This window comes from Condylura cristata, unplaced genomic scaffold (genome assembly GCF_000260355.1).
Source record: "Condylura cristata isolate star-nosed mole 26May11 unplaced genomic scaffold, ConCri1.0 scaffold00006, whole genome shotgun sequence".
NCBI classification, from domain to species: domain Eukaryota; kingdom Metazoa; phylum Chordata; class Mammalia; order Eulipotyphla; family Talpidae; genus Condylura; species Condylura cristata.
The window spans coordinates 24,902,904-24,929,729 of NW_004567107.1; the positions used below are offsets into that span (position 1 = coordinate 24,902,904).

Here is a 26,826-nt window from a genome sequence, read left to right on the forward strand (position 1 = left end):
GAGGCCCCATTCACTTTTTGATGGATCTCTTTATGGCTTTCCATAACTCTGCACCAACTTACATTCCCACCAACAGTATACAAGGATTCTCTTTCTCCACATCCTCTCCAACACTTATGGTTTCTTATCATTTTGACAATATTTATTCTCACAGGCATGAGGCAGTATCTCATTATTGTTTTGATTTACCTTTCCCTAGTAAGAGATGATGAAAATCTTTCCTGCTAGGCATCTGTATGTCTCTGGAGAAGTGTCTATTCAGATCCTCTTACCATTTTTTAATTGGCCTGTGTTTCTTTTTTCTATTGTTGAGTTTTCTGGGGTTTTTTGTATATTTTGGATATTGACTTGCAAAATCTTCTCCCGATGTAGGTTGCCTTTTCCCTTTCACTATAGTTCTTTCCTACTCACAAAGAAGCTTTTTTTGTTTGATGTAGTCCTGTTTGTTTATAACATGGAGGAATCTTAAAACCAATGTTGAGGGAAAGAAATGAAACAAATTATCAACTTTCTTGTTCTAGTCACTTAAAAACAGATTAAAGTAAACTCTACTTTAAGGATTGTATTAAGTAGAACATTTTTAAAGAAAAGTAAACAAGGGCCTATGAGTAACAGTTACCCATGGTGAGGAGTAAGGAGAGGGAGCTGTGGTGAGAAAACCTCTTTTTGCTGGGGGTGGGGAGGGTCCCTTTGTGCTGGGAGCAGTTCATGTCTTGACCCAGGGGGGTGGTAGTTATTTCTGGTCAGTTCATTAAGCTGAACATTTGCAGTCTATGTACCTTTTTTATGTTATATAGTTCCATGTGGTATTTCATAAACCATTTCTTTATACTTTTCAAGAACTGATTATTCCACTCTTTTGCAAATACCTAAAGAGGATAGGAAAATGTAGACTACTCCCCTCCTTGTTCTATGAGGCCAGGGTAACCTGGATTGCAAAACTAGAAAGACAGAACAAGGAAGGAAAGTGGAGGCTGACCTCATGTAGGAAAATGAAGGCAAAATTACCAGCAAACTGAAGCTACCTGTGAATTTAAAAAAAAAAAAAAAAAGCAGTACATTCTGACCCTATTGCTTTGTTCCAGAAACTAAGGGTAATCTAATATTAAAATCTATACATGAAACACTGTATTAATAAATAAAAAGGGAAGTCCTCCCAGGTGGCCTAGCGGTTAAGTCTCAGCACTGTCACCAGTATGGCCTGAGTGCTGTCCCCAGCCAGGGAGCTGACCCACATGGCTCAGCAGACCTCTCCTATCTCGCCCACTGCTCCCCTCAGCAGTGTATTTCAGTGGATCTGCCTGTTCTGCTCCCCACTCTGTCTCTGGTGAATCTTCTCACCACCACCCCCACTCCCTGCACCTCTGGCCTATACCCCAGTTCTTCTACAATACATACATACATACATATATTCATAAAATGAGAACAAACACATGGTCACCTCTGTAAATGAAGAAAAAGCACTAAATAAAGCTCTATACCCATTCAAGATCAAAATTCCTAGCAAATTAGGAAAGTGATTCTTACATGCACATAGGAAACAGAATTAAAAACTTTCCTTTGGAAAAATCTGAATCCTCCAGAGAAATAGCAAAAATAGTCAAACTAACTTTCCTGGGCCTGGACCCACCAGTTGTTAACATTCTGCAACATTTTTGTCCCTTTTTCAGCTTTCTCTTCATGTGTATAGAGTACAGCTCTGTGTGGTATGTAGTTTGTTACCTCTCTTAATTGGCTTTATTTCATATTATCACTTTTTAAGTAGTAAGAGCCAGTTTCGTAGAATATTTCTAATTTAGATTTGTGGCATTGCTTCTTCGTGATTAGATTCACCTTGTGCATTTTTGGCAAGTGGCACATGATGTTGCATCTGTGATTCATTACAGGGACGACGCATGTTGTCATCGGGTTTCATCATTGGTGATAGTGGTGCTATTTGGTCTCTTTGTTAGTATGGTGCTAACATCATTCCTAAAGAAGGAATGTTAGAAACAATTCCTTTAAAAGCAACCTTAAGATGTAAGGCTACAAAAAATTCTTCTGGTAGTCCCTGCTAATGAACTTGGAATAACTGGCTTAAAAGGAACCAACACACATGGGCACATGGGATGCTCATAAATATTCACTGATTGAACAAATTATCAAGTGATTGTTCATCCAAATAAATAAGGAGGGCAAAATTGGCAAAAGGGATGGCACCAACAAAGGTTTGGAAGGGGGACTGTATGTGGAATGTTCCGGAGTAGTGGAGAGGACAGTCTGACCTGACAAACAAATCTTATGTGAAGGGAAAGGAGGGAAATCCCCTGGAGAAGTGGGTTAGGGCCAGACTGCAAGGGCCTTGGATGTCAAGATAAGCCTGTCAGCTGTGTTCCAGAGAAGATGCAAATATATGCTGAAGCTAGGGAGAGGTGAATATAAAATGGAATGTACTGAGGGACTTAAAGATGAGACTTAGAAAGACCCCCGGAGATGACCCACTTGACTACTTGTTCCTCCCAAGATCTGGGTTCTTTGAAAAAGATCCTGTCTACCAAACCAACCACACTCGAATGAAATAATTCATTTTCCTGATTTTTGCTCTTTGAACTTTAGTCCTGTCACCGTTTATTATTGGCATGAAATCAGGAAGTACCTGATACTAAGAAAATAAATGGTTTGATGTGATGTGTGACCTGGGATGGGAGAGGGAACCTAGCTTGGATAGATTAGAAACACTCTCTCTGCGAGATTACATGAAGTTCTAGAGGCAGAGACATTAGACAGAATGAAGAGCCAGTGCAAAGGCCCTGAGGTTGAAGTGGCTTCCGTGTGTGTTGGAGAAACCCTCTGGGGTATTGTCACAAGGTCAGGAGCCACATGAAGTGAGGTCATAGAGGGAGCAGGCCTGTGATGAGAGGAGTAATAATGTGCCACTGTCCTGCGTCCTGTGAGAAGCCACAGGATGGAGGCGGGGATGGAGGTGGCGGGTGAGGTGGGGAGGGCTTGAAACTCAGAGGTCCTGTGCAGCCTGGTCCCAGATAAAAGCCTTAAGGCTTTTTGAGATATAATAGTTGGAAGACACATGCTAATTGCTACTGTACCAGACTCCTAGGAATCCAGTCGCAGCAGGAACTAGAAGCCACTAATCAGAGCTCGCACCTGAGTGTCCTAAGGCAGATTCTGATTCTGTGGGGCCGGAGTGGTGCCGGAGAGTCTGCATTCCACCACGCTCCAGAATCTCGAGATAAAGTACAGGATGCCCACTTACATTTGAATTTCAGAAAAACCTCAGAAGATCTTACTGTTGCTTTTTTTTTTTTTTCTTTCCAGTTAAGATCTTTGTAGGTCTTTGTAGATTCACACGCAACTGTAAATTCCCTCCGTGGTGACATCTCAAGAGACTACAGTGTGGTATCACAGCAGGATGGAGATCCAGGCCATGGTCTTCATCACAAAGATCACTCATATTGCCCTTCTCTAGTCCTGCACCCCACTCCATCCATCCCCCTCCGTCCTCCCTGGCCGTGGCTGAGCTGCTGTCCATTTCTGTCCTTTGCCACTCTGAGGCTCTCATATGAACAGCACCCGACAGCATGCTGCATTTCGGCCTCCCTTGCATCACTCAGCATAATTCTCTGGGGAGCCATCCGACTTGTTGGCTGTAGCAATAGTTCCTTCTCTTTTATTGCTGAGTTTCACCGATGGCCTGGTGCACCGGCTGTTTAACCATTCACCTGTTGAAGGCCATCTGGACCCTTTCCAATTTGGGGCCGCCACCAGTAAAGCTGCTGTATAGAATTTTGTCATTGAGTTCCATGTCTCTAGGATAGGTGCCCAGGAGTTCACAGGCTGGGTGGTAAAATAGTTATGTTTTAGTTTTATAAGGAACTGCCAAGCTATTTTCACACTACTTTTTTTTAGTCTGAGTATTAAAATATTGCATGGAATATTCTTGTAAAACATGTATTTTGCTATTTGCCTGAAATTCAAATTTCATGGGGCATCTTGTATTTTCAGTTGCTAAATTCTGGCCTCCCCATGCCCAGGGGATGCCTGTGCTGCTGATTTGCAAACTGTATTTTCAGTATCTTGGCTCCCATCTAGTTCTTGTTAGAATGATGAGAACATTTCAGACAGAAAAATAGATTTAAAACTACTATAATTAACTCTTCTGTACTGAGTCTAGAACTTTCAAGAATTTTCTACTCTTGCTTCTTTTATCCCTTTTCTTCCTTTTGAATTATTTCAGAGCAAATGCTGGACATTTTATCATTTTTACCCTCCCCTTTCCCTCCTCCCCTTACTACAGTATAGGGATATTTTTGGACATTACCACATTGTGAGGATCACAGCTTTGACAATAACTCTTCTGTCACCTGACTTCCAGTTCATAGGAAAATGTCCCTGATTGCCTCACAAATGCCTCTTGGTTTATTTGCATCAGGGTCCAGAAAGTTTCACACATTGTATTCAGTTGATACTTTCAGAAAAAAAGTGGCCACCTCCCAGGGAGGAGCAAGAGGAAGAGGCTGAGGACAGGACCCACGTGCTGGGCCAACTCCCCACACAGCAGCCCCCTGGGCAGACAGGCCTGCGGCCCCTTTTCTACCTTGTAACCAGCTTGACACAGTATTCACGCTGCTGCCTTCATAGCACATTTTGTGGAGGCTGGTGACTGCCCCTTTGTGCAGATGGGGGTTCTATGGCTTAGGGAGATGCTTTCCCGGAGCCGGAGCCTGAGGGTGACGCCCCAAAGCTGGAGCCCAGGCCTGCTGGGGCCTCACTCTCCCCTACCCCACCTGCAGCTCCTGAGTGTGGTTCTGCTTTGCCCGGGCTCCCTGTCAGTTACCAGGGGCCATACCCCAACCAGACACAGAGGTGTTAGTCCTGGCGTGGCAAGGAGGAAGGGGCAAGTTAACTTATCATTTATGGAGTGTGTACAGGAGCGTGGGAGTTGGCCTTCCCACCATGCATGGGAGGTGTCAGGTGTCCCTGAGGGAGTGCCCGGCAGTCAGGGCTCTTGCTTCTGCACCCTGACCCCAGGTGAGCCTGCAGCCTTGGCAACCCAGGGCTGTGTTCAGGGAACAAAGGACACAACTGAGAGGTCTGGAGAAAGCCCCACCCTGAGCTTGGGGACATGCCAGGTTGGGGTCCTGACTCTGGCACCTGGCCTGCCGCTGAACCACCCTTGGGGTGTGAAGAGGGTGGACTTTGCTATGAGGTGTAGAGGGTAGAGAGGAAAGAAATCGGAGCCTTGGGGGTGGGCCCTGGGACTTTGCTGGAAAGGGACCAGATGGGAGGGCCAAATGAACACCTGGGCTCCAGGTGCCCGAAGGGGAAGCTGCAGTGCTCAGATGGACCCTTCTAAGGTCTGACCTGACCACTCTAGCTCCGCCCAACACTCCTTGTTGTCTGCAGATAAAGTCCTGCCTCCTAATCAACCCCCTTGCCCATGCCTGCCGACATTTTCAACCTCAGCAATTCCATACCTGTTCCCTCTGCACTTGAATTCCCCGTCTAGAAATGCAGGTTGTGGGCTAGTCTGGTGTGTGTGTGTGTGTGTGTGTGTGTGTGTGTGTGTGTGTGTGTGTGTGTGTGTTTTAAAGTCTTTCCTGGTTCTAGAACATACTTAAGGATGGATACTTCGCCTTCAAATATCCAGGGATCCAGCCTGAGACGAGGAAGGTGTCTCTGGGTTCCCAAAGGACAGAGCTCAGACCAGAAGCAGAGGGGGATGGGTGGGGAAGGGGCCACAGAGAGGCCACACTCAGGTCAAGGTAGGACACACTTTCTCAGTGAGCAAGGCCTGAAAGTGGAATAAACCAGATGGGGAGGAAGTGAGCTCCCCATCTCCAGAGGTGAGGAAGCGAGATGACCAGATGACCTCTGTGGCTTGCCACTTCCAGCACAGGGTGTGAGTGTCGGTGGCACACACCCTTGTTGTGGTAAGGGGTTGGCTGATGACTGACCCACTGCCCTCATCTTTATGGGATGTGATTTGCATTTTAGTCTGTGTGTTTCCAGGATTAGGGAACATTCTAGCATCTCTCCCTTTGCTCAACTCCCAGTCTCCACAGGGAGCATCCCCACTCCTGCCTATGTCCCAGGGCATGAGTCATCTGTCTGCATGTCCCCTCATGAGTCATCTGTCTGCATGTCCTTGGACAGCCATTGACCCTGCACCAGTGAGGTTCCCTGCCCTCAGCCACGCTTCTCTGCCTGGCCGCCTCCCATCTCATCCTGCGGTCTCACTTCCCTGCTGGCTGCTTCACAATCCCCCCACTTAAAACCCACCCACACCCTGGCTTTTTGTCTTGAAATGGCTTCCCCTCCACTCTGACCTAGTCAAAGCCTCCCTCCTTTAAGGCGTAATTCAAAGGCCTCCTCTACCAGAAGCTTTCTCTGATTAACCCCCCACACACACACTCTCTGTCTCTGAGCCGTGAGTTCACTGCATCCTGCCACTCCCACAGACTCAGATGACCTCTGGAGGAAAGGGAGTAACTCATCCTCCACACACATCCTGGCACAGGGCAGATCTTCGGTGGAAGGCCATGTGTGATGCTGATGGTAACTCTAGTGAGGGGACAGCAAGAGGCTGACCAGGCAGTGAGAGGAACCCCAGTTTTGCTTCTGCCAGGGACTGGCTCTGTCACCCCCCACACACAGATGTCTACCCATCTTGACCCCAGCTTCTGCCTTGGTAAGGGGTTACTGCATGTCACCTTCCAGGGCCTAAAGTATGGATTCTAAAGAAAAACATTTTCAGACTGTTCCGATAAACATGAAATGTGTCTGAACTCATCAGCTGGAATACTATCGAGGCATCGATGAATTCCCTGAGGCCACCCCAGGGGCCATTGCCTGTCACTTGTGTAGGAAGAGAAGGGAGTCCCCTGCAGAGCACTTTGGCCTCAACCCAAGGACATCCCAGGGCCTTGAGCACAGTAAAACTGGATAAACTAGATAATTGGGATCAGCTACGAGGGTGCTTACACCGTACTTCTGCGTACCAGCCGTGGTCTTTAACACTTTATGTGTTTTAATTCATTTAGTCCTCTGTGAGGTCCAACTGCTGCTGCCATTTTGTAGGGCGCTAAGGCTGACAGAGGTGAGACCACTGTGCCAGGTGCACAGTTCAAGGGCTGAGCTGGAGGCAGAGCTCCAGACAGCCAGCCTGCCCGCCTAACCTCTACTCTGTGCCAGCCCACTCTGCCCTGTGCCCCATGTCCACCCTGGTCCGTTGAGAGGGTCACTGGAGACCACGACTGTGACACCATGGAATGGCACCCCCTGTGAGCACCAGAGGTCATGACAGTGGCCTCATAGACTCTCCATCCCAACCGACCGCTGAGCTGTGCCCAGAAGTGCCCCCACCCTCCTGCCGCTGCCTGCTAGAGCCCTAATTCCTGTCCGCTCCACGTGCCCGAAGTAGCCGCTCAGAGACTTGGAGCCTTGTCCCAAGCCAACATCTCCACCCAAGTCAGGGTTCCCTGGGGTCTCGGAGGAGAGCAGGTATTCTGATATAGAGCATGCACACCCCCATTAATCAGAGGCCGGCCCTTGGCTGACTGTTGGCCTAATGGGCAGAAAGGCAGAAGTGCCTCCTGATTATAAATGTTCCTGCCATGACAGGGCTCTTGATAACTCAGTCAGTAGCTCATCAGGCTGGCTAATGTCGGTCCTCAGCACTAAAGCTTTTAGGCAAAGAGCAGCCTGTCAGGCCTCGGGGGAGGAGCAGCTATGCCTTATTCACAGAGAAGGAAGAGCAGCTCTCTAGATCTGGAGCCTCTGCTCTCAGCAGCCGAAGAGGACCACTGGCCCAAGTACAGCTGTGTGAGGAGATGCTCTGGCCCTGAAGCACCTTCCTGAGGCTGTGTGTCATCCAGTCTGGGAGGAAAAAGGTGTGGGCCTGAATGGGACTGTTGGACAGCTTGCTTCCTGTCAGCCAAGGCCAACTGGTATTTCCCAGAAACCCCAGGGCAGAAATTAGGGCATGGCAGTGGACCAGAGTGTAAAGTCAAAGCCCTGAGAGCAGCGGTGTGGCCCTTAGTAAAAGACAGTGCACTGCTCATACCCTTTGACCCAGGAGATTATCTCAAAGAGGGTAGAGGCTGTGTGCATGAGGAAAGACCAGATTGTAATTCAGAGAAAACTGTGTTTCCACTACATACTCACTTTTGGGAGTCAGGGACCTGTGTTCCAGCCCAGCTGTGCCCCTCACCTTCCCAGTGACCCTGAATAAGTCCTTCTTCTAGCCCTGGGTCAGAGTGAGAGCTCTGGGATCTGTTGGTGATGCCTGCCACTGGTACAGGGTAAGAAAGTGCTACTGGTTCATTCCTTCAGTTTCTGCAGTTTTATAACAAATTGTTGGCTAATCCAAGAAAGACTCATCTTTTTAAAGTCTGGAATTTTGTTCTTAGATATTCTACTGCAAAATTTGCACAGTTTTTATAAGAAGGTGGGAAATTAAAAAATAAAGAGAGAAAGAAGATGATAAAAATGACCTATTTATCCCATTGAGAGGTAACCATGACTAATCTTTTGGAACATTTACTTCTTGGTTATTTTTCCCCTCAGTATTGATCTACACACACAAACATGTATGTGCACATGCACACACACTCAAAGAATTTCCACAAGCATGTGGTAATATCTCATTGTGGTTTTGATTTGCCTTTCCCTAGTAATAAGAGATGATGAACATCTTATTTGAGCACTCACTACAAGGCATCATTGTTCGACAAGATCATGTTTTACCTTCATTAAAATTCTGCAAGAAAGATTATTCCCATTTTACAGATGTGGGAAAGGCTAACAAAAATTGAGCAGTGCATGCTGCCATCAGATTTTAATTTTGGAAATCTCACCCAACTGAAGGTGCTGAGTGACCCAAGGGCAGGTGAGAGGTCCGTGGCTGGTGTGGAGACCTGAGCCAGGCATAGCTGGGCACTCTCCCTCCAGGGCCTTGCCTCCAGGTGCTGCCCCTGCTGCAGGGGGCAGCAGGTGACTCATCTTCTTTTGTCAGCCACGGAGGAGGAGGCAGAACCATCTGGGGCTTTTGTCTATGTCCATATTCTTTTCTCTCTGTCTTTCAATGTCTATGAGTGTACGTCTTTTTTTCTGAACCACTGAAGGGCAATTTACATCTTTGCCTTTTACCCTGAAATACTTGAATATTTCCTAAAAGCAAGAATATCCTCTTCCCTACCAGAGTGCATTGTCGACTTCCATAAGTTTGACATTGCAACAACCCTTAAAGCTACTCCTCACACTTCGACGTGTCCTGAGAGAGTTGTCAGGATGGGATGCAGTCTAGGGTGAGGTGTCCAGTTCTCTGAATGGACTTTGGCCAGTTTTCTTCCCAGCTGTCTCTTTCACTTAGATATAAAAATGGTCAGGGGAGCATTCTGCCAGTGGGCCCCAGAACCTCAGGCCAGATGGCAGATGTAGACAAAGCCTGTGTCGGCAGGCGAGAGCTGGAGTATGTGTGTCCCTGACAGCAGCAGTTTCTGTGATGGAACTGGTGTGGTGTTCCTGGGTCCCAGGAAGTCTCAGGGCAGCTAGCAATCTCTGCTTTGGGCTGCCTGGGGTAGCTCAGAGGCCCGCAAGTGCTCAGAGCACTTCTGCAGGAATTCTCAGCAGGCAAGTGGGGGGAGGGGAGGAAACACCCTTTCTTTTTCCTTAAAACAGAATTTGCATACGATGAAGTTCACCGCTGAACACCATTAAAGTATGCAGTTGAGTGGGTTTTAGTGTATTTACACAATTGTGCAACTATCTAATGTCACCACGATCTAATCTCAAAATAATTTCATCACCTAAGAAGAAACCCCCATGCCCATTAGGTTTCACTCCCTAAGACCCCTCCCTCCAGCCGTAGGCACCCACTAAAATCTCCTAGTCTCTCCGGATTTTCTTATTCTGGGTTTTTCATATGCATTAGTCAAGGTTCCCAGCACCAGATAGATATCAGAGGATGTGTTGATTTTCTCAAGCAATGAGACCACATCAGGTACATCTAAGTGGAATCATGAATATCGTAAGGCTTTTTCTGTCTGATCTCTCTCATTTAACATGTTTTCATACAGGTTCATCCATGTCGTAGCCTGTTTCAGCACTTCGTTACTTTTTTGACTGAGTAATATTCCACTATGTGAACCGCTACATTTTGTGTATTTATTCATCACTGAAGGGCATTTAGGTTGTTTTGCTGCTGGGAACATGTGTGTACAAGTTTTTTTTTTTTATAGATCTGTTTCCCTTTATCTTGGTCCTCTAGCCAGGTATGGATTTGCCGGGTCACATGGTAACTATGTTTAACATTCTGAGGAATTGCCAGACTGTTTTCCAAAGTGGTTGTACCATTTCAACCTGTCAACAGCAATGTCCTCTTATCGAACACCTGCTGTGTGCCCTGCCATACCTCATCGCCTGTGATCTGAGCGCAAACCCTGTGAAACACCTACCACTGCCTTCAAGGGGGCACTGAGACTCAGAAGTGTGCACGTGACTCTCCTGGGGTCACACAGAATAGGTGTTGCCAGGGACCTGTCCCTTCCACCCTCCTGTCTACTCAGTGATTGCTGACTCACAGAGTGATTATCCAGAAGCAAAAGAGGAATTAGCTCCCTCCTAACCAGTCTTCCTGGGCTCTCTTTTGCAGACTGGAAAGTTGGACCCTCACTACCCAAAGGTTTGCGGGCACAGAGGAAACATCTTAGATATCAAGTGGAACCCTTTTGATGATTTTGAGATTGCTTCCTGTTCTGAAGATGCCACGGTGAGTATCAAGGCAGCAGGTGATTCCCTTCTCAAGGGGCTGGGATTGGTGCTAGGGAGATAAATCAGTGCTTGTCCTTGACTCTGATGCTCCGACCCTTTCATCCTTTATGAGGTGAGGTCATGGTGTGGCCCCAGAGGGAGTCAGTTATATTGAAGAAAAGTTCTGGGCTCTGTGGGATATGGGACAACCTCTTTCTTCTCTATGGGCCTCAGCACCCACCTAAAAAATGGACATTAATTGCTCCCAACCAGCTAATAAAGATCCAGTGAGGTATTTTTCTTTCTTTTTTTTTTTTTAAAGATGTATTTGTTTATCCATAAAGAACTGGAGTACAAGCCAGAGGTTCAGGGACGGTGAGAGGCTTCACCAGATACAGAGTAGGGAGCGAAACAGGCAGATTGATGAAGTACTCTGCTAAGGGGAGCAGCAGGAGAGGCCTGCCGGGCCATTCGGGTCACCTCCAGGGCTGGGGATCGAACTCGCACTGAAGCAGCTACTGCTAGCTTGCAGTGCTGCGTCCTAACCCACTGTGCCACCAGGGAGGACCCGAGATATTTTTCTAATGGAGAAACCAAGTATCTGAGAGATACACCAGTTTATGGAGGCAGACCCAGACTTGAAAGTGAGGCTTCAGACTCCTTCCCCTGAGCTGTGCTCCTAAAGAGCAGTAGTTACAGAGGGAAGAAGTCTGGAAATGATATTAGAAACACTAACTGTGGAGGGTTGCAGCTTTCACTCCGAGCTGCCTGGCAGCCAAGTAAAAAGGGAAATAGACTCTACTGTAGAACTCTTCACTGTCCCGTCAGAGGAAACACACTGCATCAGGAGAAGCAAGTAGAAAAAATGTTTAAGAAGATGTGTGTGGATCCAAATCGGGCAGTGACTGTCATGGTGGTTTCATGAAAGCTTCAGTCAGGTCCTGTCTCCAGTGAGCATAGGACTTCTGACAAGATACCAAATATCTGACATTGTGCCTGCTCCTGCAATACCTATCCTTTCAGGCCCACTTCAAAGATGCTCTTCAAGGTCTTTATTAAGTTCCAGACTAGCCTCAGCCCCCTGTGGCTTAGGGTGGTGGGGTGCCAAAGGAACCCTGGCTAACACCCCCCGCACCCTGCCTCCTCTAACAGATTAAGATATGGGACATCCCCAAGCAGTTGCTGACAAGGAACCTCACAACCTACAAGAAGGAGCTGGTGTGCCATGGCCGCAGAGTGGGCTTGGTGGAATGGCACCCCACCGCCGCCAACATCCTCTTCAGTGCCGGCTACGACTACAAGGTGAGTCTGTGGCTTGGTTTCCTGCAGCGACCTGAGTAGATGACCAGACTGGGCGACTCAGGAGAGCAGGAGCTTACCCTCCCACAGCTCTAGAGATCAGAAATCCTAGTGAAGGTGTCAGGAGGGCCATGCTTCCTCCAAAGGTGCTAGACAAGAATCCACCTTTGCCTTTTCTGGCTGCTGGTGGCCTGGCATCCTCATCTTGCAGCTGCATCACTGCGCTCACTCTGCCCCTGCCCTCAGGTGGCTTTCTTCTGTGTGTCTGCGTGTCCTCTCCTTTTCTTATAAGGACCCTGATGATTGGACTTAGGCTCACTCAAGCCCAGATACACTCCTTAAAGCTCATCACGCCTGCAAAGAGTCTATTTCTAGATAAGGTCATATTCTGAGATTCTGGGTGAGCATGAGTTCAACCCATTAATCCTCCTGGAGGAGATAGGCTAGACTCTGCCCCAGTGACTGCCAAAGTAGGGGCCATGGGCCCTGTGGATTGGGAAAATTCACAGGCCTAAAGACCCAGATTCTATCCCAACTCAGTCTCTGACTTGCCATGTACCTAGGAAAGTCCTTTCGTCTATACACAAATGGGGTGAGTGTGACCATTGTGAGGCTTTTAATTCTCTTCATGACTCTATCGGACTTTACAGAGGCACTTAGGGTCCTCTGTGATGGATAGATGCATGGGGGGCCTGCCACCCTCTTCTGATCAGAGGTACTCTCATCTGTCTATGACTGTGCCTACCTACTGTGCACGTCTCCCTATTGTGGCTACAAGTCCAGGGGGCACTATCCAGCTGTTGGCTGTGGAAATGGATTGCTCAGGATTTGAGCAGTGCCCAGCCTGTGCGATTGACCATGGCAGCCCTGCTCTGTGTCAGGAGGACAGTGCTGCTAACAACTGTGAAACACACCCCCTCCCCCAGATTAGCAAGCCCCCTGGGTCTTTCCAGCATGGTTGTTTTGTTGCTCCAAGACAGATGGTATTTTGTTTTCACTGCCAGACAGCCTGACTCCCAGCTCTCCCACCCCCACGCTCCTGCAGCTTGGCAGCTTCAGCCAGGAGATCCATCCTCCCGCGGAGCCCTCTGGGCCAGACAGCCATCTGCAACTTCTCTCCTGGGGTCTGCAGTGTTTCCCTGTGGCTGGACCAGCATGTGACTGTGGGGCCGGGGGAGGGGCACCTGCTGTGCTTAGGGCTCACTCTCTGCCTTGCAGGTGATGGTCTGGAATCTGGATACAAGAGAGCCTTTAATCACAAGCCCGGTCAAGACAATTGACTGTCACCACGATGTGGTCCTGTCCATGTCCTTCAATACTGATGGCAGCCTGATGGCCACTGCCTGTAAGGACCGAAAGATTCGGATTCTCGACCCCCGAACAGGGGCCATCCTGCAGGTCAGTGCTTGTTCAGGGTCTGGTTCGGAGTCAGAGGAGCAAGGAGCAGGGAGTGGTTGGGGAGGCCCCTGCTGTCAACATTCTGGCCAAGCCTTTGCACATGTGATGCCGCCTTCTCTTCTCAGCATCCCTGGGAAGGCTATATCGTCCCTACCCCTTTGCTTATTACGGTACAGGTGGCGTACAGCATTCTATTAGTGTTAGATGAACAACTTACTGATTCAATACTTGTGTATGTTGTAGAAGAACCAGTCACCCCTATTTCTCAGATAAAACTGAGACCAAAGACATTAAATGATTTGCCCACACTGAAAGCCCAAATTTGAACGTGGTCCAAGCCCAGAGTTTGTCAGCTAGGTCAAGAGGCAAGCTAGGTTGGGAGGCCTTGAGGCACCATTTTAGAGCCACTGTGTGCCCTGCGGCGAGCTCTTTCTGCTCTTGAGCCTCTGGGCCCTCATCTGCAATCATGGTCCATTAGTCCTTCTCTTGGAAGATTCACTGAGATAACCAAGTTGCCTGTGCCCACCTGGCCTGATGCCAGTGTTTAGTGGGTGCTTGGTAATTGCTGATCAAGAGCTCAAAACTGGGCAGAAACTTGCCTCTGTCCCAGCTCAGAAAAAAAGCATTTGCAGCAAAATTAGTGGGAGAGGCTCCATGTGTAAGGAAGGAACCCAGAAAGGCTGAGGTGACACTTCTGGAGGGTTAGTTCAGGCATAGCTGGGAGAAAAGGTGGCTGCTGCCGATGGAGCAGCAGCGTAACAAAGGCCAGCTGGCCCTGACCACATGTGTCCCTTCAGGAAACTCGCCTCCAGGGACACAAGCCCAGCAAGGTGCTGTTTCTGGGGAACCTGAAGAAGCTGTTGTCCACAGGCACATCCCGATGGAACCACCGGCAGATAGCCCTGTGGGACCAGGTGAGCCCCTCCGGCCCGTTCCACCACCCCCCAGCTCAGCACTGGCTCCACTCGTCCTCTCACTCAGCTTCTCGAGCAGCTACTCAGCACAGACTGGCTGCTGTCTGGGATCCTAGCAGGATGCCAGCTGCCTGAGGGGTGAGCCAGACCTCAAAGAGAGAGAGGGAGGGGCAGGACCCAGCAGAGGCGCAAAGCTGACCGAATCTGGGACTAGGTCTGGGCAGAAGGGAGAAGGAGAAGGCCTTCTGGACAGAGGGAACAGCTGCGCGCAGGCTTGGAATGGAAGACTGAGACGTGGGGGCCAGAGAGCTGTCTGTTCAGGGCAGCTGGAGGTGGAGGTCAGGGTGGAGGCAGGGCAAGCAGTATTGATTCGAAGGTGCAGTTGGCAGGAGTTTCAAAGATGGGCAAATCACTTCCTCTCTCTTAATCTACCTCTTATCTATTACAATAAATAATACAACAGCCTAGGGAGGTTCGGGTTGAGGTCAAGTGTGTGAGAAGGGATTCGTTAAAAGCAATGCTGGCAAAATAAATAGTGCATTCTCCCTGCCACACACACCGGCTTGTGTGTGTGTCTGTGTGTGTGTATGCAGACACACATGAGGGAGCGCGCACGCGCACACACACACACACACACACAGGCAAGGCACACTGGTGGCCTTGCAAGTGACTCACAGGCCTTCCTGGTTTCCCTTCCCTTGCAGGAAAACCTTTCTGAATCCGTCAAGGAGGAGGACCTGGATGGCTCCTCAGGCGTGCTCTTTCCCTTCTATGATGTGGACACCAACATGCTCTACGTGGTGGGGAAGGTCAGCTGAGCATGGGAAGGGATGGTCACCAGCTGGGGGTCGGGGTGGGGGCAGGCGGCAGAACTAGCCTGAGTTTATTCCCCTGGTGGCCAGAGAGCAGCCCCTGGGCCCCCTTGGGGTGCAGGACAATGGCACAATAAGCAAAGCCTCGAACACTGTCCCCCATGTCAGTCCCATGCCCTGTTCCCAGCCACCGTCCTGGCTCTCCAGGAATGCCGGTGCCAGGGCTTCAGTGGGACGCCCTGAGCTGGGCCCTACCCAGTCCGGGTACAGATGAGGAGGGAAGCTGTCAGTGATTCTCAAAAGGGACACCTTCAAATTTGGAGCAGAACAGTCTTCACTGGGGAAGACTCGCCCATGTTTGGCATCCTGGCCTCACCCACAGATGCCAGCAGCCACAGTCCCCAGCCCCACCCTGCCCCACCCAGTCATGGTGACAGTGACAACCAAAAGTGCCCCCAGGGCTAAGATCCACCAGGAAGCCTCAGGCATATCACTTCTGACTTCTGTGGTAGCTCTGGGAGGGGCTAGGGGACCTGGGCACCCAGAATTCCTTAGCAGCGCAAGGGTAAAATGAAGACCCCTTGCTACATTAGTGACAGCCTGGTGTTCTCTTGTGTGAGGTGCCTTTACCAACCCCTCACTCACAGTGAACTCAAAGTTTCTGTGGCTTTCAGTGGAGGCCAGGTTGGGGTTGTTTGGAACCAGCTCTGATCAAACCCCGCTTCTACTCAGGGAGATGGGAATATCCGCTACTATGAGGTGAGCACGAACAAGCCTTATCTTAGCTACCTGACTGAATACCGCTCCAACAACCCTCAGAAGGGAATTGGTGAGTGTGGGCACTTGGCCGTGGGGGTGCTGAGCAGATATGAATCAGATGCTGGTCCTGCCCTGAAGGGGTGTTGGTGGCATCAACGCTGACTCCACGGGTCCTCTAGCACAGGTGTACAGGAGAGTGTTCAGGAGCATACATAGGAAGAAGTGAAGGGAGGCTTCCCAGAGGAGGTGACATTTGAGGAGCTGAAAGTGTAAGGAACTTTTAATAGAATTGATAGAGGCCCTCCCTGGAGGCGTAGCAGGTTAAAGTGCAACACTGCAAGCTAGCTGCAGCCTCTTCAGTGAGAGTTCGATCCCAGAGGTGACCACATGGCACAGCAGACCTCTCCTGACCCGCCTGCTGCTCCCCTCAGCAGTGTACTTCCTCCATCTGCTCCCCACTCTGTCTCTGTGCAGAGAGAAAATTTCAAATACTAGTTTCCCCATAAAATTCCCCAATCACCCATCTCTTAATGAATAAAAGTCAAGCCAAACAAGCTTGGCCTGACACAGGGCCACTGAGTCCCGAAAGTTTACCACAAATCTAAGCTAACTTATGGCAAGACACCATAAAAAGGTATTAGACAGTTCCCAGAGATCTGGGTCCAGTGACTCAGATACATCACAAAATAATCCAACATGAAATCAAGATGGCCGCCATGGTCTCTGCCAAGAACCAGAAACAGCCTCCCGGTGTGTGTCTCACCCACCTCTCTTTTCTAAAGCTCTCCTCCATGTGTCTCCTCCCCACTTTCTTCATTCTGCCTCCATTTATATAACCACATTTATATAACCTGCCTTCCTACCACTAAGGAAGTCTAGCTCATGGCCTGCTGGGGACTTGTAGCAAGAGCTCTGGATCCTGAGGGGATAGACTTGGGGGGCCTTGAATGTAGGACACTTCCTTTAAACGTCTAGTGAAAATCATTGATATCCTTGAAGGCAGGGCCAGAGTCTGATGATCCCAACCCCACTGCCCCAGAACAGGCCCCCACACAGCAGAGGTGTTTGTTTATGAACTATTTGTGGAGAGGAGATCGTGGGAGGAGGGCACACCATGTCCACACCATGCACCAGGAGGGTGCAGCCAGGTGTGGCCACTTTCTCTGGGTCCCTGCGGCCCTGGCTCAGATGGAACCTCTTGGCCTCCCTTGGCTGTCTGCCGCAGGTGTTATGCCAAAGAGGGGTCTCGACGTGTCATCCTGCGAGATCTTCCGCTTCTACAAACTGATTACAACCAAAAACCTCATCGAACCCATATCCATGATTGTACCCCGCCGGGTAAGAGTGGTAGGGGTTATCTGGGAGGGAGGTGGGGACCCCCCCTGGAGAAGAGAGACCTCAGAGCAACTTACAGCTCCTGCCCCTGAAACAGCAACAGAGAAGCAAACAGCCGTGTTCATGGTCTGCGTGGAGCCACCGGGAGCCTGGAGTCCTACATCTCCCTTCCTCTGCTCTTGAGTTGCTTTGCGGCCTTGGGCAAATCCCTTTGCTCTCTGGGCCCAAGTTTCCTCAACTCAGGTTGGGGACAGCCTGGAGCCAGCTCTCTGAGGGTCCTCCTGCTCTGGGCAGCCCCCTACCACCCCACTCTCACTGTCCTGTCTTCTCTTGCAGTCTGAATGCTACCAAGAGGACATCTACCCACCCACAGCAGGGGCCCTCCCCTCCATGACCGCCAAGGAGTGGCTCAGTGGCATGAATAAAGGTGAGGGAGGCAGAGAAAAGACCTGGGGAGGTTGGGGGAGGGGAAGATGGGAGCATCCCATGACCCCAAGTAGCTAAGTAGACTTTGGCGTGTTGTTTCCTTCTCCCAAAACACCAGAGAGCAGGTCCTTGACAGCAAGTCCCCAGACACTGTGATGCTTACATGGGGCCAGAAGGAAAGCCCTGTAGACCCAAAAGCTCTCCAGATCAAGGCATTTTTGCCCCATGAAAACTTGAAATCTAGGACTGCATGGTGACTGGAAACCCTTTGCCCATCGCCTGCACCCCAGCCTTTGATCAGGGAGACCATCCAAGCAGCAGCCACTGTCCAAGCGCTCTGTCCTGTCAATATATGGGCCAGGGCAGGGTCGTGTGTATTCCCGCCTCTGTGATCAGGGTCTGTCACGCTGTTCTCCGCTCCGTTTCCTACACACCACACACACAGACACAGGGCTTAGGGGGCTGAGGAGTGGGGGAGCCTCTGCCCAGGGGGCAGCACTGTAGTCGAGTTCACAAGATCCTAGGCATCCTCACTCCTCTGTGGGCTCATTGCCTCACCTCTCTCTGTGAACCTGCCTGCCCTGCTTCTGCCCTGGGGCCAGGAGAATTCATGATGGCAGGTGGCAGGCTCACGTGGTGGGACTGTCCTAACAAGTCAAGAGCTGGTGGGGTCTGAGGGTCTGAGGGTACCTTCCGGGCTCGAGGTGCTGTTCCTACAGACCAAGCGTCCCTAAGTCTCACACACGGGCTTTTGCACCCCGACTGCTCTAATCCCCGGGTTTGCTGCCATCTCTCCCCAACCTGTGTCTGGTGCCCCGTCTGTCATGAGCACTCAGCCCTCACGTGGCCCTTTGCTTCCTCCCAGGGCCAGTCCTGGTATCCCTTAGGCCCGGCTCCGAGATGCTGAGTTCCCAGCCTCCGCCTGCAGAGAAACCCCTCTCCAGCCCCCCTACCCCTACCTCGTCCTGGCCCCCCGACCTGAAGGAAAAGGTGGTTCCCGAAGATAGCCGAAGGCCCTTCTCCCTGCCAGAGAGGACATCAAGATGGGTGCCAGAGCACAGACACGAGGAGAAGAAAAGCTGTCTCACAAACGGCTTTGATGTCTTCGAATGCCCCCCACCAAAGACAGAGAATGAGGTGTGGAGGAGGCTGGGGTGTGCCTGTAGGGGGCAGCTGGGGTGGGGGCAGGGAAAACGCGGCATGAGAAGAGCCAGCTGTGTGTCCTGGTCTACCTGCGAAGCTCCCTTTGTTGATTCTCTCAACAAACAGGTCATGAGCACCGTCTGTGTACTGACATACTGGGCTTGCCTATAGATGGTGTAAAGTGCAGAGGGCTTGACCCAACGAGCATTAAAAACGCCCTCCAGTTCTGACATCCTAGGATTACCTGTGCTTTCGGGGCCAGTATTTAAGTGCCTCCCGTGTGGGCACTTTGAGCTGTCATCTGGCTGAAAACTCTCCACTGCCCTGGAAGCCACAGGGCTGAACACACAAAGGCTGGCACCGCCCCTCCCCCCCCAGGCATTCTGATCTAACCCGCTGGGGACTGTCTGCAGGACCTCAGACCCGGCTGAGGCTCTGAGCCTCAGCTTCCATCAAGTGGGGGTACAAACATGACTGGTACAATAACAAAAATCCTGAGGGAGGCACCCAACATCTAGTGCCATTCTGTACAGTGGCAGCAACTACGATAATGCTGAATTTAATTTTCTGCTGCCCAGTTTCCAGAGGAAAAACTGAAGCTCAGAGAGGGTGACTTGCCTGAAGGTCCTTAGTGGTGAAAATACCAGTCTTCAGACTCCCAGTACCTTTCCTCTAGCCCACAGTGGATCTAAAGGGTGAAAAAACTACTTGAAACATAAATTTTTCTTTTCTTTCTTTTTTTTTTATTTTATAACAGTTTATTTTTACATCATTTTTACATTTTTTTTCCATCTCAATTGTAATCCCCGCGGGTTTCCCATCACCATGTCACCCGTGTGCCATCACCATAATCCCGTGCACTTCCCTCCCCAACCCCCGGTTTTTGATACCATTCCCCACTCCACCCCCGCAAAATGGTATATGGTTGTTCATTATTTTTGTTATTTTATCGCCTGGTCCATTATACTCCTGCTATGAGTGAAACCATCCGGTATTTTTTTTTTTTTAAGATTTATTTATTTGTGCATACAGAACTAGGGTACAGGCCAGAGGCTCAGGGGCGGCGAGAGGCTTCACCAGAGACAGAGTGGGGAGCAGAACAGGCAGATCGACGAAGTACACTGCTGAGGGGAGCAGCGGGCGGGTCAGGGGAGGTCTGCTACGCCATGTGGTCACCTCCGGGGCAGGCGGGAATCGAACTCATGTGGAAGCGGCTTTCTCAGTGCTGTGCTTTAACCCGCTGCGCCACCAGGGAGGGCCTCCATCCGGTATTTTTCTTTCTCTTTCTGGCTTATCTCACTAAGCATGATCTTTTCCAGCTCCATCCAAGTTGCTGCAAAAGACATGTGTTTCTCTTTTTTTGGTTGCTGAGTAATATTCCATTGTATATATGTACCACATCTTTTTAATCCAGTCATCTACTTTTGGGCATTTGGGCTGCTTCCATGTTTTTCCAGTTGTAAATAAAGCAGCAATAAACATAGGGGTGCAGGTATCTTTTTCAATCAGTGTTTTTATGTCTTTTGGGTAGATACCTAGGAGTGGGATTGCTGGGTCGTAGGGAAGCTCCATGTTTAGCAGTTTGAGGAACCTCCAAATAGTTTTCCATAGTGGTTGTACTAGTTTGCATTCCCACCAGCAGTGCAGGAAAGTTCCTTTTTTTCCACATCCTCACCAACATTTGTTGTTGCTAGTTGTTTGAAGATGTGCCATTCTCACTGGGGTGAGGTGGTATCTCATTGTGGTTTTAATTTGCATCTCCCTTATTACGAGTGATGCTGAACATTTTTTCATATGCTTGTTGGCCATTTGCATTTCCTCTTTGGAGAAGTGTCTTTTTAGCTCTTCTACCCATTTTTTGATGGGGTTGTTTATTTTTGTTGAGTTTCATCAGTTCTCCATATATTTTTGTGATCAGTCCTTTATCACTACTTTTGTGTGAGAAAATGTTTTCCCAATGAGTGGGCTGTCTGTTTGTTTTTAGTAATGTCTCTTTTGCTGTACAAAAGCTCTTTAACCCATCTATTTATCTTTTCCTTCACTATTGTGGCATTGGGTGCTCTGTCTTTAAAGATGTCGCTGAAGTGTATGTCATGTAGTGTTTGATCCATCTTTGCTTCTAGGTATTTTATGGTTTCTGTTCTTATCAAACATAAATTTTTTAATAATATAATAGTTTGTTTTTACACCATTTTGTGCCATTTTCCATCTCAGTTGCAATCTCCGTGGGCTTCCCACCACCTGATCACCCCTGTGCCATCACCATAGTCCAGTGCATTTCCCTCCCTCTCCCCCCCCCCGTTTTTGATCCCATTCCCCATTCCACCCCTGTAAAATGTCTCTGGTATATAGCTGTTCATCATTATTATCATTTTATCACCTGGTCCGTTATACTCCTGCTATGAGTGAAACCACCCGGTATTTTCCCTTTTCTTTCTGGCTATTTCACTAAGCATGATCCCTTCCAGCTCCATGCATGTTGGTGCAAAAGGCTTGTGTTTATCTTTTTTGGTTGCTGAGTAATATTCCATTGTGTATATGTACCACATCTTTTTAATCCAGTCATCTACTTTTGGGCATTTGGGTTGTGAAACATAAACTTCTTGAGTTCCATTTTTTTGGGCGAAGAAAACAAGGTTTGATGAATGCAATGGCTGCCCCCTCAGGCTTCAGCCATGTGAATCACCCCCACTGTTTGGAGTCCCAAAGAACGATGTTTTATCCTCTGCTGCTTTCCCAGGACACCCAGGTGACCGTCCATTCTGTTCTTTGCCAGCTGCTGCAAATGTTCTACCGGCAACAGGAAGAGATCCGAAGGCTGCGGGAGCTGTTGGCCCAGCGTGACGTCCAGGCCAAACAGTTGGAACTGGAGATCAAAAACTTGCGGATGGGCTCAGCGAGGTTCTGAGCACAGGTCTCTGCCCTCCCCACCCTCAGGGACACTACTCGGCTCCATGGGGAGGTCTGAGACCGAATCACAGGTCTCCCACGAACAACCACTATTTCTATATTTTTTACCAGAAAACAAAGCTCTCAGTCGCTGAAAGATTCCAGTGGGACATGGTGCCGTTTTTCTCGTTGCCTTCTTGCAACAATAGTTCCTTTCAGATGCTACCTTGCCTTCTATTTAATTCTGTGGTAGGGGCCCCTGGTGAGCTGTAACCTCTCAAAGGGAAAAACACTGTAGAAAAATGGAGCTGGAAGGACCTAGCAGGGGAATCTACCTCTGGGTTTGAGACTGTGACCACAGAAAGGGAGAAAGACCAAACAGAAAGCCTGTCCCCTCCCCCACCTGAACATGCACCTGTTCAATCAGCTGCTCCCCTTCTTTCCATTTCATATATTGGCTTCTGTGGAATAAATATATCTACTGCTTTAAACATATTAGGAGCTTTAAAAGCAGTATCTGGCCAAACTCATTTTGCAGGTGGAGAAACTAAGACCCAGAGAGACGCAAGTGATCAAGGTGTCCCCAAGAGTTCATGGTGGGACCGGACTGAGCTCCTGGTCCCAAGGGTCTGGCCTTCTGCTGTTCTCAGCTCCTTGAGCAAGGAGGCCATTGGCTCTGGCCTCAGCTGCGTTTCTTCCAGTCTCAATTTCTCCATCTGAACAAGGGACCCTGGGCTGTGCTGCCCTCTACAGGATCTGGCGCTCAAAACCAGACTTGGCCTTGACCTGAGAAAATTACATGTGGGCTATTGATCTGAGTTTGCTGCAGGAGCTCATCAGACATCAGATTTTCAGCTCACTTCTAGAACACAGACAGGAAGTCCAAACCATCCTCTCTTTAACCAGAATGAGCCGAATGAGGGGAGACATTGCCCCTTATAGGGGGATGTGGACAGAGCCCCTCAAGCTCAGACTGCCCCCTCCAGAGCCTTCAGGGCACAGAGCGAGCAAACTCCAGCATGAAGTAGGCAGATTTCACTTCATGGGAACAGAAAAGGCCTCCAGCAGGCCAGGTGCCTCAGCTCTGGAAGTGTGCCAACAGAGCCCGGGGCCATCCAGCTTAAGGACGCTTCTGGACAAGGTGGAGGCAAGGAAGTAGGACCAGGTGACCCAGATTCTCATCCAGCCTGAGTTTTTGTGGTGACCCCCCCATATGAATCTGTTTCTGGACTCTTCTCCAAGGGTTTTCTTTCAGTGGTCAGTACAACGGACCAGCTAGATACAAGGAATGCTTGGAAACTAATGTGACCCCACCACCACCAATCTTGCCCCGGAAGTACAGGTGAGGAGGTCTGCGCACTGCCAGATGGGGGCACTATAAGAGCCCACCTGGCGTGATAGGTCTCAATGCAACAGTGCATGAGAATCCCCAAGGGTGTGTTTAGGAAATACAGATGCCCAGGCCCAACCCCAGCCCAGTTGGCGTGGTGTGCTTTTCTAAGCTCCCAGGTAATCAGCAGGGTAGTGGCCATGGAGACCCACCAGCCAACCTAGCAGTGCCGATCTGCGTGGAGATGAGGACAGTGAGCCTGGCAAGCGGAGATGCCAACTCCATCGTTTAAGTCCTAGTCCACGGCTCCTAAAAAAGTCAAAAAACATTGTCCCAACCCTCCCCCAAATCTGTAGCCCTATGGGAAATCTGGGCCCCTGGCTGCCGCTGCCCCAAGCCAGGACTGAGTTCCCTGTCTACCTGCACACATCAGGTGCCCACCTTGTCTTGGGCTCCATTTCCTCAGTCTCTGGGGCTTGCCATATTTGCCAAAGGTCAGACCCCAGGCACTGTCAGGGAAGCAGAGCTCCGCTGGCTGATCACCTCTTCCACCTCTTCTATCCACGTGCACTTCACAGTTTGCTAAGCCCTTCTCTCTGGACGTGCTCTTCGCCAGCAAAGATGAGGTGGCATTGCCTCCCCGTGTTCAAAAGGAAAGAGCCAGCCTGAGAGAATGAAGAAACATCCTAAGCCAGGACAGTAGTGGAGAAGCAGTGTCAGGGGCTGAGTCCCGGGCGTGTCTTGGCACCAGCTCTCCCGAGAACCATCCAGTCCCACCCTAAGGGCCCCAGACTCCCATGTTTAAAAACTGGACAACGGCATCTTCGAACAAACTTTTGTTTTTTACATCTAGAGTAAATTATTTAAATTATTTCACAAGGGAGAGGGAGAGGTAATTTTTATCAGATATTTTTTTAAGACTTTTTTTAAAATTACGTTTTTGTTAATGTTCTTGACTAATGAAATAGAGCGTGCCCTCATCTCCTTATACCGTAGCCTGGGACCCCCCCGACTGGTGACTCAGGAACTTTCTGAGAATGAAGACAGCACTGAGAGATGAGCTTTGAGGTGTATCCACCTTAGCTCTACCATAATTGTCCTTCCTGGAACAAAACTTGAGATTGTATCATAGAGAGAAACCAGAAGTCAAAAATCAGTCTATGCTTTTTCATATGAAACCGTGCCTGAAATAGTTTAAATGATTGTTTTAATGTTGCTGAAATTCCTTGTACCTTTATTAAAAAATAAAATAGATTCGGAATTGTGCAATGGGAAGAATGTAACAAAGTAATAAACATCTGTCTAGAAATTTTAATACATGGAGGCTTGTTTTTTTGGGTTTGTTCCACAAATGCCAATTTTCTACCTGCTGTTTGGGTCAGACACCAGAACCAGGTACGGCAAACTCAGCTTCCCAGGATTCTGGGAAAAGGAAAGGCCAAGTGGAAGATGTGGAAGCTGGCCTGGGAGAAGCAGAGAGAGCTTCCTGGAAGAAGTGACACGTGAACAAACCTGAAGGACAAATAGGAGTGAGCAGAAACATGCAAAGCTGAGGAAAAGAGTCAAGTAGAAAACTTCTTGGTCTGAAAACCAGCAAAGAACAAAGCAGAGACAGGACAAGAAGCAAGGATACTAAAAGGCAAAGGCTTTGTAGTGGAAGCCGAGACTTGCTTTCTAGCTTTATTGCAGACCTGTTGGCAGAAATATAGAGAGGTTGTGCGTGATGTTGAAGAGTAGAATGAAATGACTTGAATGCTATAGGTGAGGTCCTTGCCACAGAGGCATCCATCATCTCACATAGTTGCCAGTGTGTGTGTGTGATAAGAACATTTGAGATTTACTCGACAAACTTCAGCGAAACTCATCATGCTATGAGTAAGATGCATCCAGAACTGATGCGTCTTATAATGGAAAGGTTCTGCCCTTTCCCTCCACTGCTTCCCCCCTGACAATCCCCATTAACACTGTTTCTGTGAATTTGATGTTTAAGATTCCACATGTAAATGATACCATATATTAATTGTCTTTTTCTGTTTGAATTTCACTAAGCATAATGTTTCCCAGACTCATCCATGTCACAAATGTCAGGCTTTCCATTTTTCCAGCTAAATGACTGGAGTGTATATATAGAGATATAGCTCTACAATAATTGATATATATATATATTTATCCTTCCATCAAAGGGCACATTTTCCATATCTTGGCTATCATGAATAATGCAAGGAACATGAGAGTGCTGATAGGTATCTCTTCAAAAAACTGATTTGATATTCTGATGTCTACTCATAAAAGGGATTGTTGGACAGCTGTGGCAGTTTTTAATATTTGGAGAAACCTCTGGGCTGTTTTCCATAGTAGCTGTACCAATTTGCACTTGGTGAAAACAGAGTTTAGCCTGGGAGAAACTGGAGTTTCCAGGGTGTTTCTTAAAATTGTGGAATGGTTAGCCCTCCTAGGAAAAGGACAAGAGTTTTGCTTGTGAGGCAAAATTATGTTCGGACTGAGACTGTCCTTCCGAATCATTTAACACACGCTCAGTGTGGGAATTCTAATGTGTAATAATAACACAAACCAATAGTCTACAAGGTAATGTCTCTTAACAGTCTAATAAAGAAACAACATAATCCAAGCCAATCAAACCAATAATAGTAATTAATCACTCTTGTCCCAAGCAAAGGGGAGAAAGAAATTAAGTCCCAGTTTAGCTGAAGTATAATTTCTGCAAATTGGTTCTAAGAGTCAGATAAGCCAACAGGAACTGAGGTCCAGCTGTCCCTGAAAACAAAGAGCACAGGTGTTGACAGGTAGAACAAGATAATCTTCACTAGTTACTGCACTGTTGGCAGCACAGAGGGCAAAGATTAGCTTGGCAAGGAAATGGGTAATGTCCTAAGTTCCCTGGAGAGCTACTTCCATCAGCAGAGAGTTGCCCTGGCCAGAGAGCCATCTCAGTAAGTCCTCACAGTCCATTCCGAGATGGACACCACCTTCCTATGCTTTCGTGATGTAAGCATTCTCTGCCTGTTCCTGATGTCAAACCCAAATTTGACAACACCCCGCGCGTGCGTATTATGGTAAGTGCCAATGTCTATCTGCAAAATGAGTTCGAACCATCCAAAACAAGCTTTCCAAACATGGATTTGAAGTCCTAAGTCAGCACACAACAACAGCAGGAGAGAATGAAAGAAAAGTGGAAAACGGACGCCATGCAAGCACACCACCGGAGCCCACGGCCAGCCCCACCCCCATCCCCCAGGGCAGCAGGGGGTAGACCACGTCGGGAGTGAGGCCCCACTTCTGCTCTGGTCACTTCCAGGTCAGACACAAGTCCGCTAGACCTCAAACTAAAGCCTGTGAGCCCCGAAGGTTGCATAAGCTACGCCCACCCCCAGGCCGCACCCTGTCACTCTTCCTTCCACAAACTGCGAGGCTCGGCCCCGCCCCACCGCTAGGGTTTGGGTTTCTCCTGGCTCCTTCCAGCTGGCATCTGGCTGCTGCGGGGGGTGAATGGCGGGCGCTACCGAGCCAAGCGGGACACCTGCGCTGTGCGACCCCGCGGAACTCTCAGGCGCGAGTGGCTGGCGCTGCAGCGAGCACAGCGACCGCTTGGCCGAACTCTACTGCCGCCGCTGCCGCCGCTGCGTGTGCACCCTGTGCCCAGTGCTGGGCGCGCATCGCGGCCACCGGGTGGGCCTGGCGCAGGATGAAGCGGCGCACGTGCAGGTGTGGCGGTGCGGGTGATGGCAAGCACTCGGGTGGGCGATCCCGGCGTGCC

General features: G+C 49.2%; 2 protein-coding genes across 3 annotated transcripts in view; both read left to right on the forward strand.

The window, feature by feature from the left end:
* CORO2A (coronin, actin binding protein, 2A) overlaps positions 1 to 24,360 on the forward strand; it is a 29,372-nt gene extending 5,012 nt beyond the window's left edge. The window contains exons 3-12 of one of the 2 annotated variants that reach the window (XM_012721580.1): positions 10,649 to 10,765; positions 11,899 to 12,048; positions 13,264 to 13,443; positions 14,241 to 14,357; positions 15,062 to 15,166; positions 15,902 to 15,998; positions 17,154 to 17,266; positions 17,600 to 17,690; positions 18,555 to 18,826; positions 21,573 to 24,360. In XM_012721580.1, the coding sequence (XP_012577034.1) occupies positions 10,649 to 10,765; positions 11,899 to 12,048; positions 13,264 to 13,443; positions 14,241 to 14,357; positions 15,062 to 15,166; positions 15,902 to 15,998; positions 17,154 to 17,266; positions 17,600 to 17,690; positions 18,555 to 18,826; positions 21,573 to 21,740 (1,410 nt within the window). In that variant the 3' untranslated portion in view covers positions 21,741 to 24,360. The remainder of the gene's footprint in view (positions 1 to 10,648; positions 10,766 to 11,898; positions 12,049 to 13,263; positions 13,444 to 14,240; positions 14,358 to 15,061; positions 15,167 to 15,901; positions 15,999 to 17,153; positions 17,267 to 17,599; positions 17,691 to 18,554; positions 18,827 to 21,572) is intronic. The other variant, XM_004677971.2, reaches the window with a different exon arrangement.
* Positions 24,361 to 26,558: 2,198 nt separating this feature from the next.
* The window catches only part of TRIM14 (tripartite motif containing 14), a 25,076-nt gene continuing 24,808 nt past the window's right edge, over positions 26,559 to 26,826 (forward strand). Inside the window, exon 1 of the mRNA XM_004677972.2 lies at positions 26,559 to 26,774. Coding sequence (XP_004678029.1) covers positions 26,559 to 26,774 — 216 coding nt within the window. The remainder of the gene's footprint in view (positions 26,775 to 26,826) is intronic.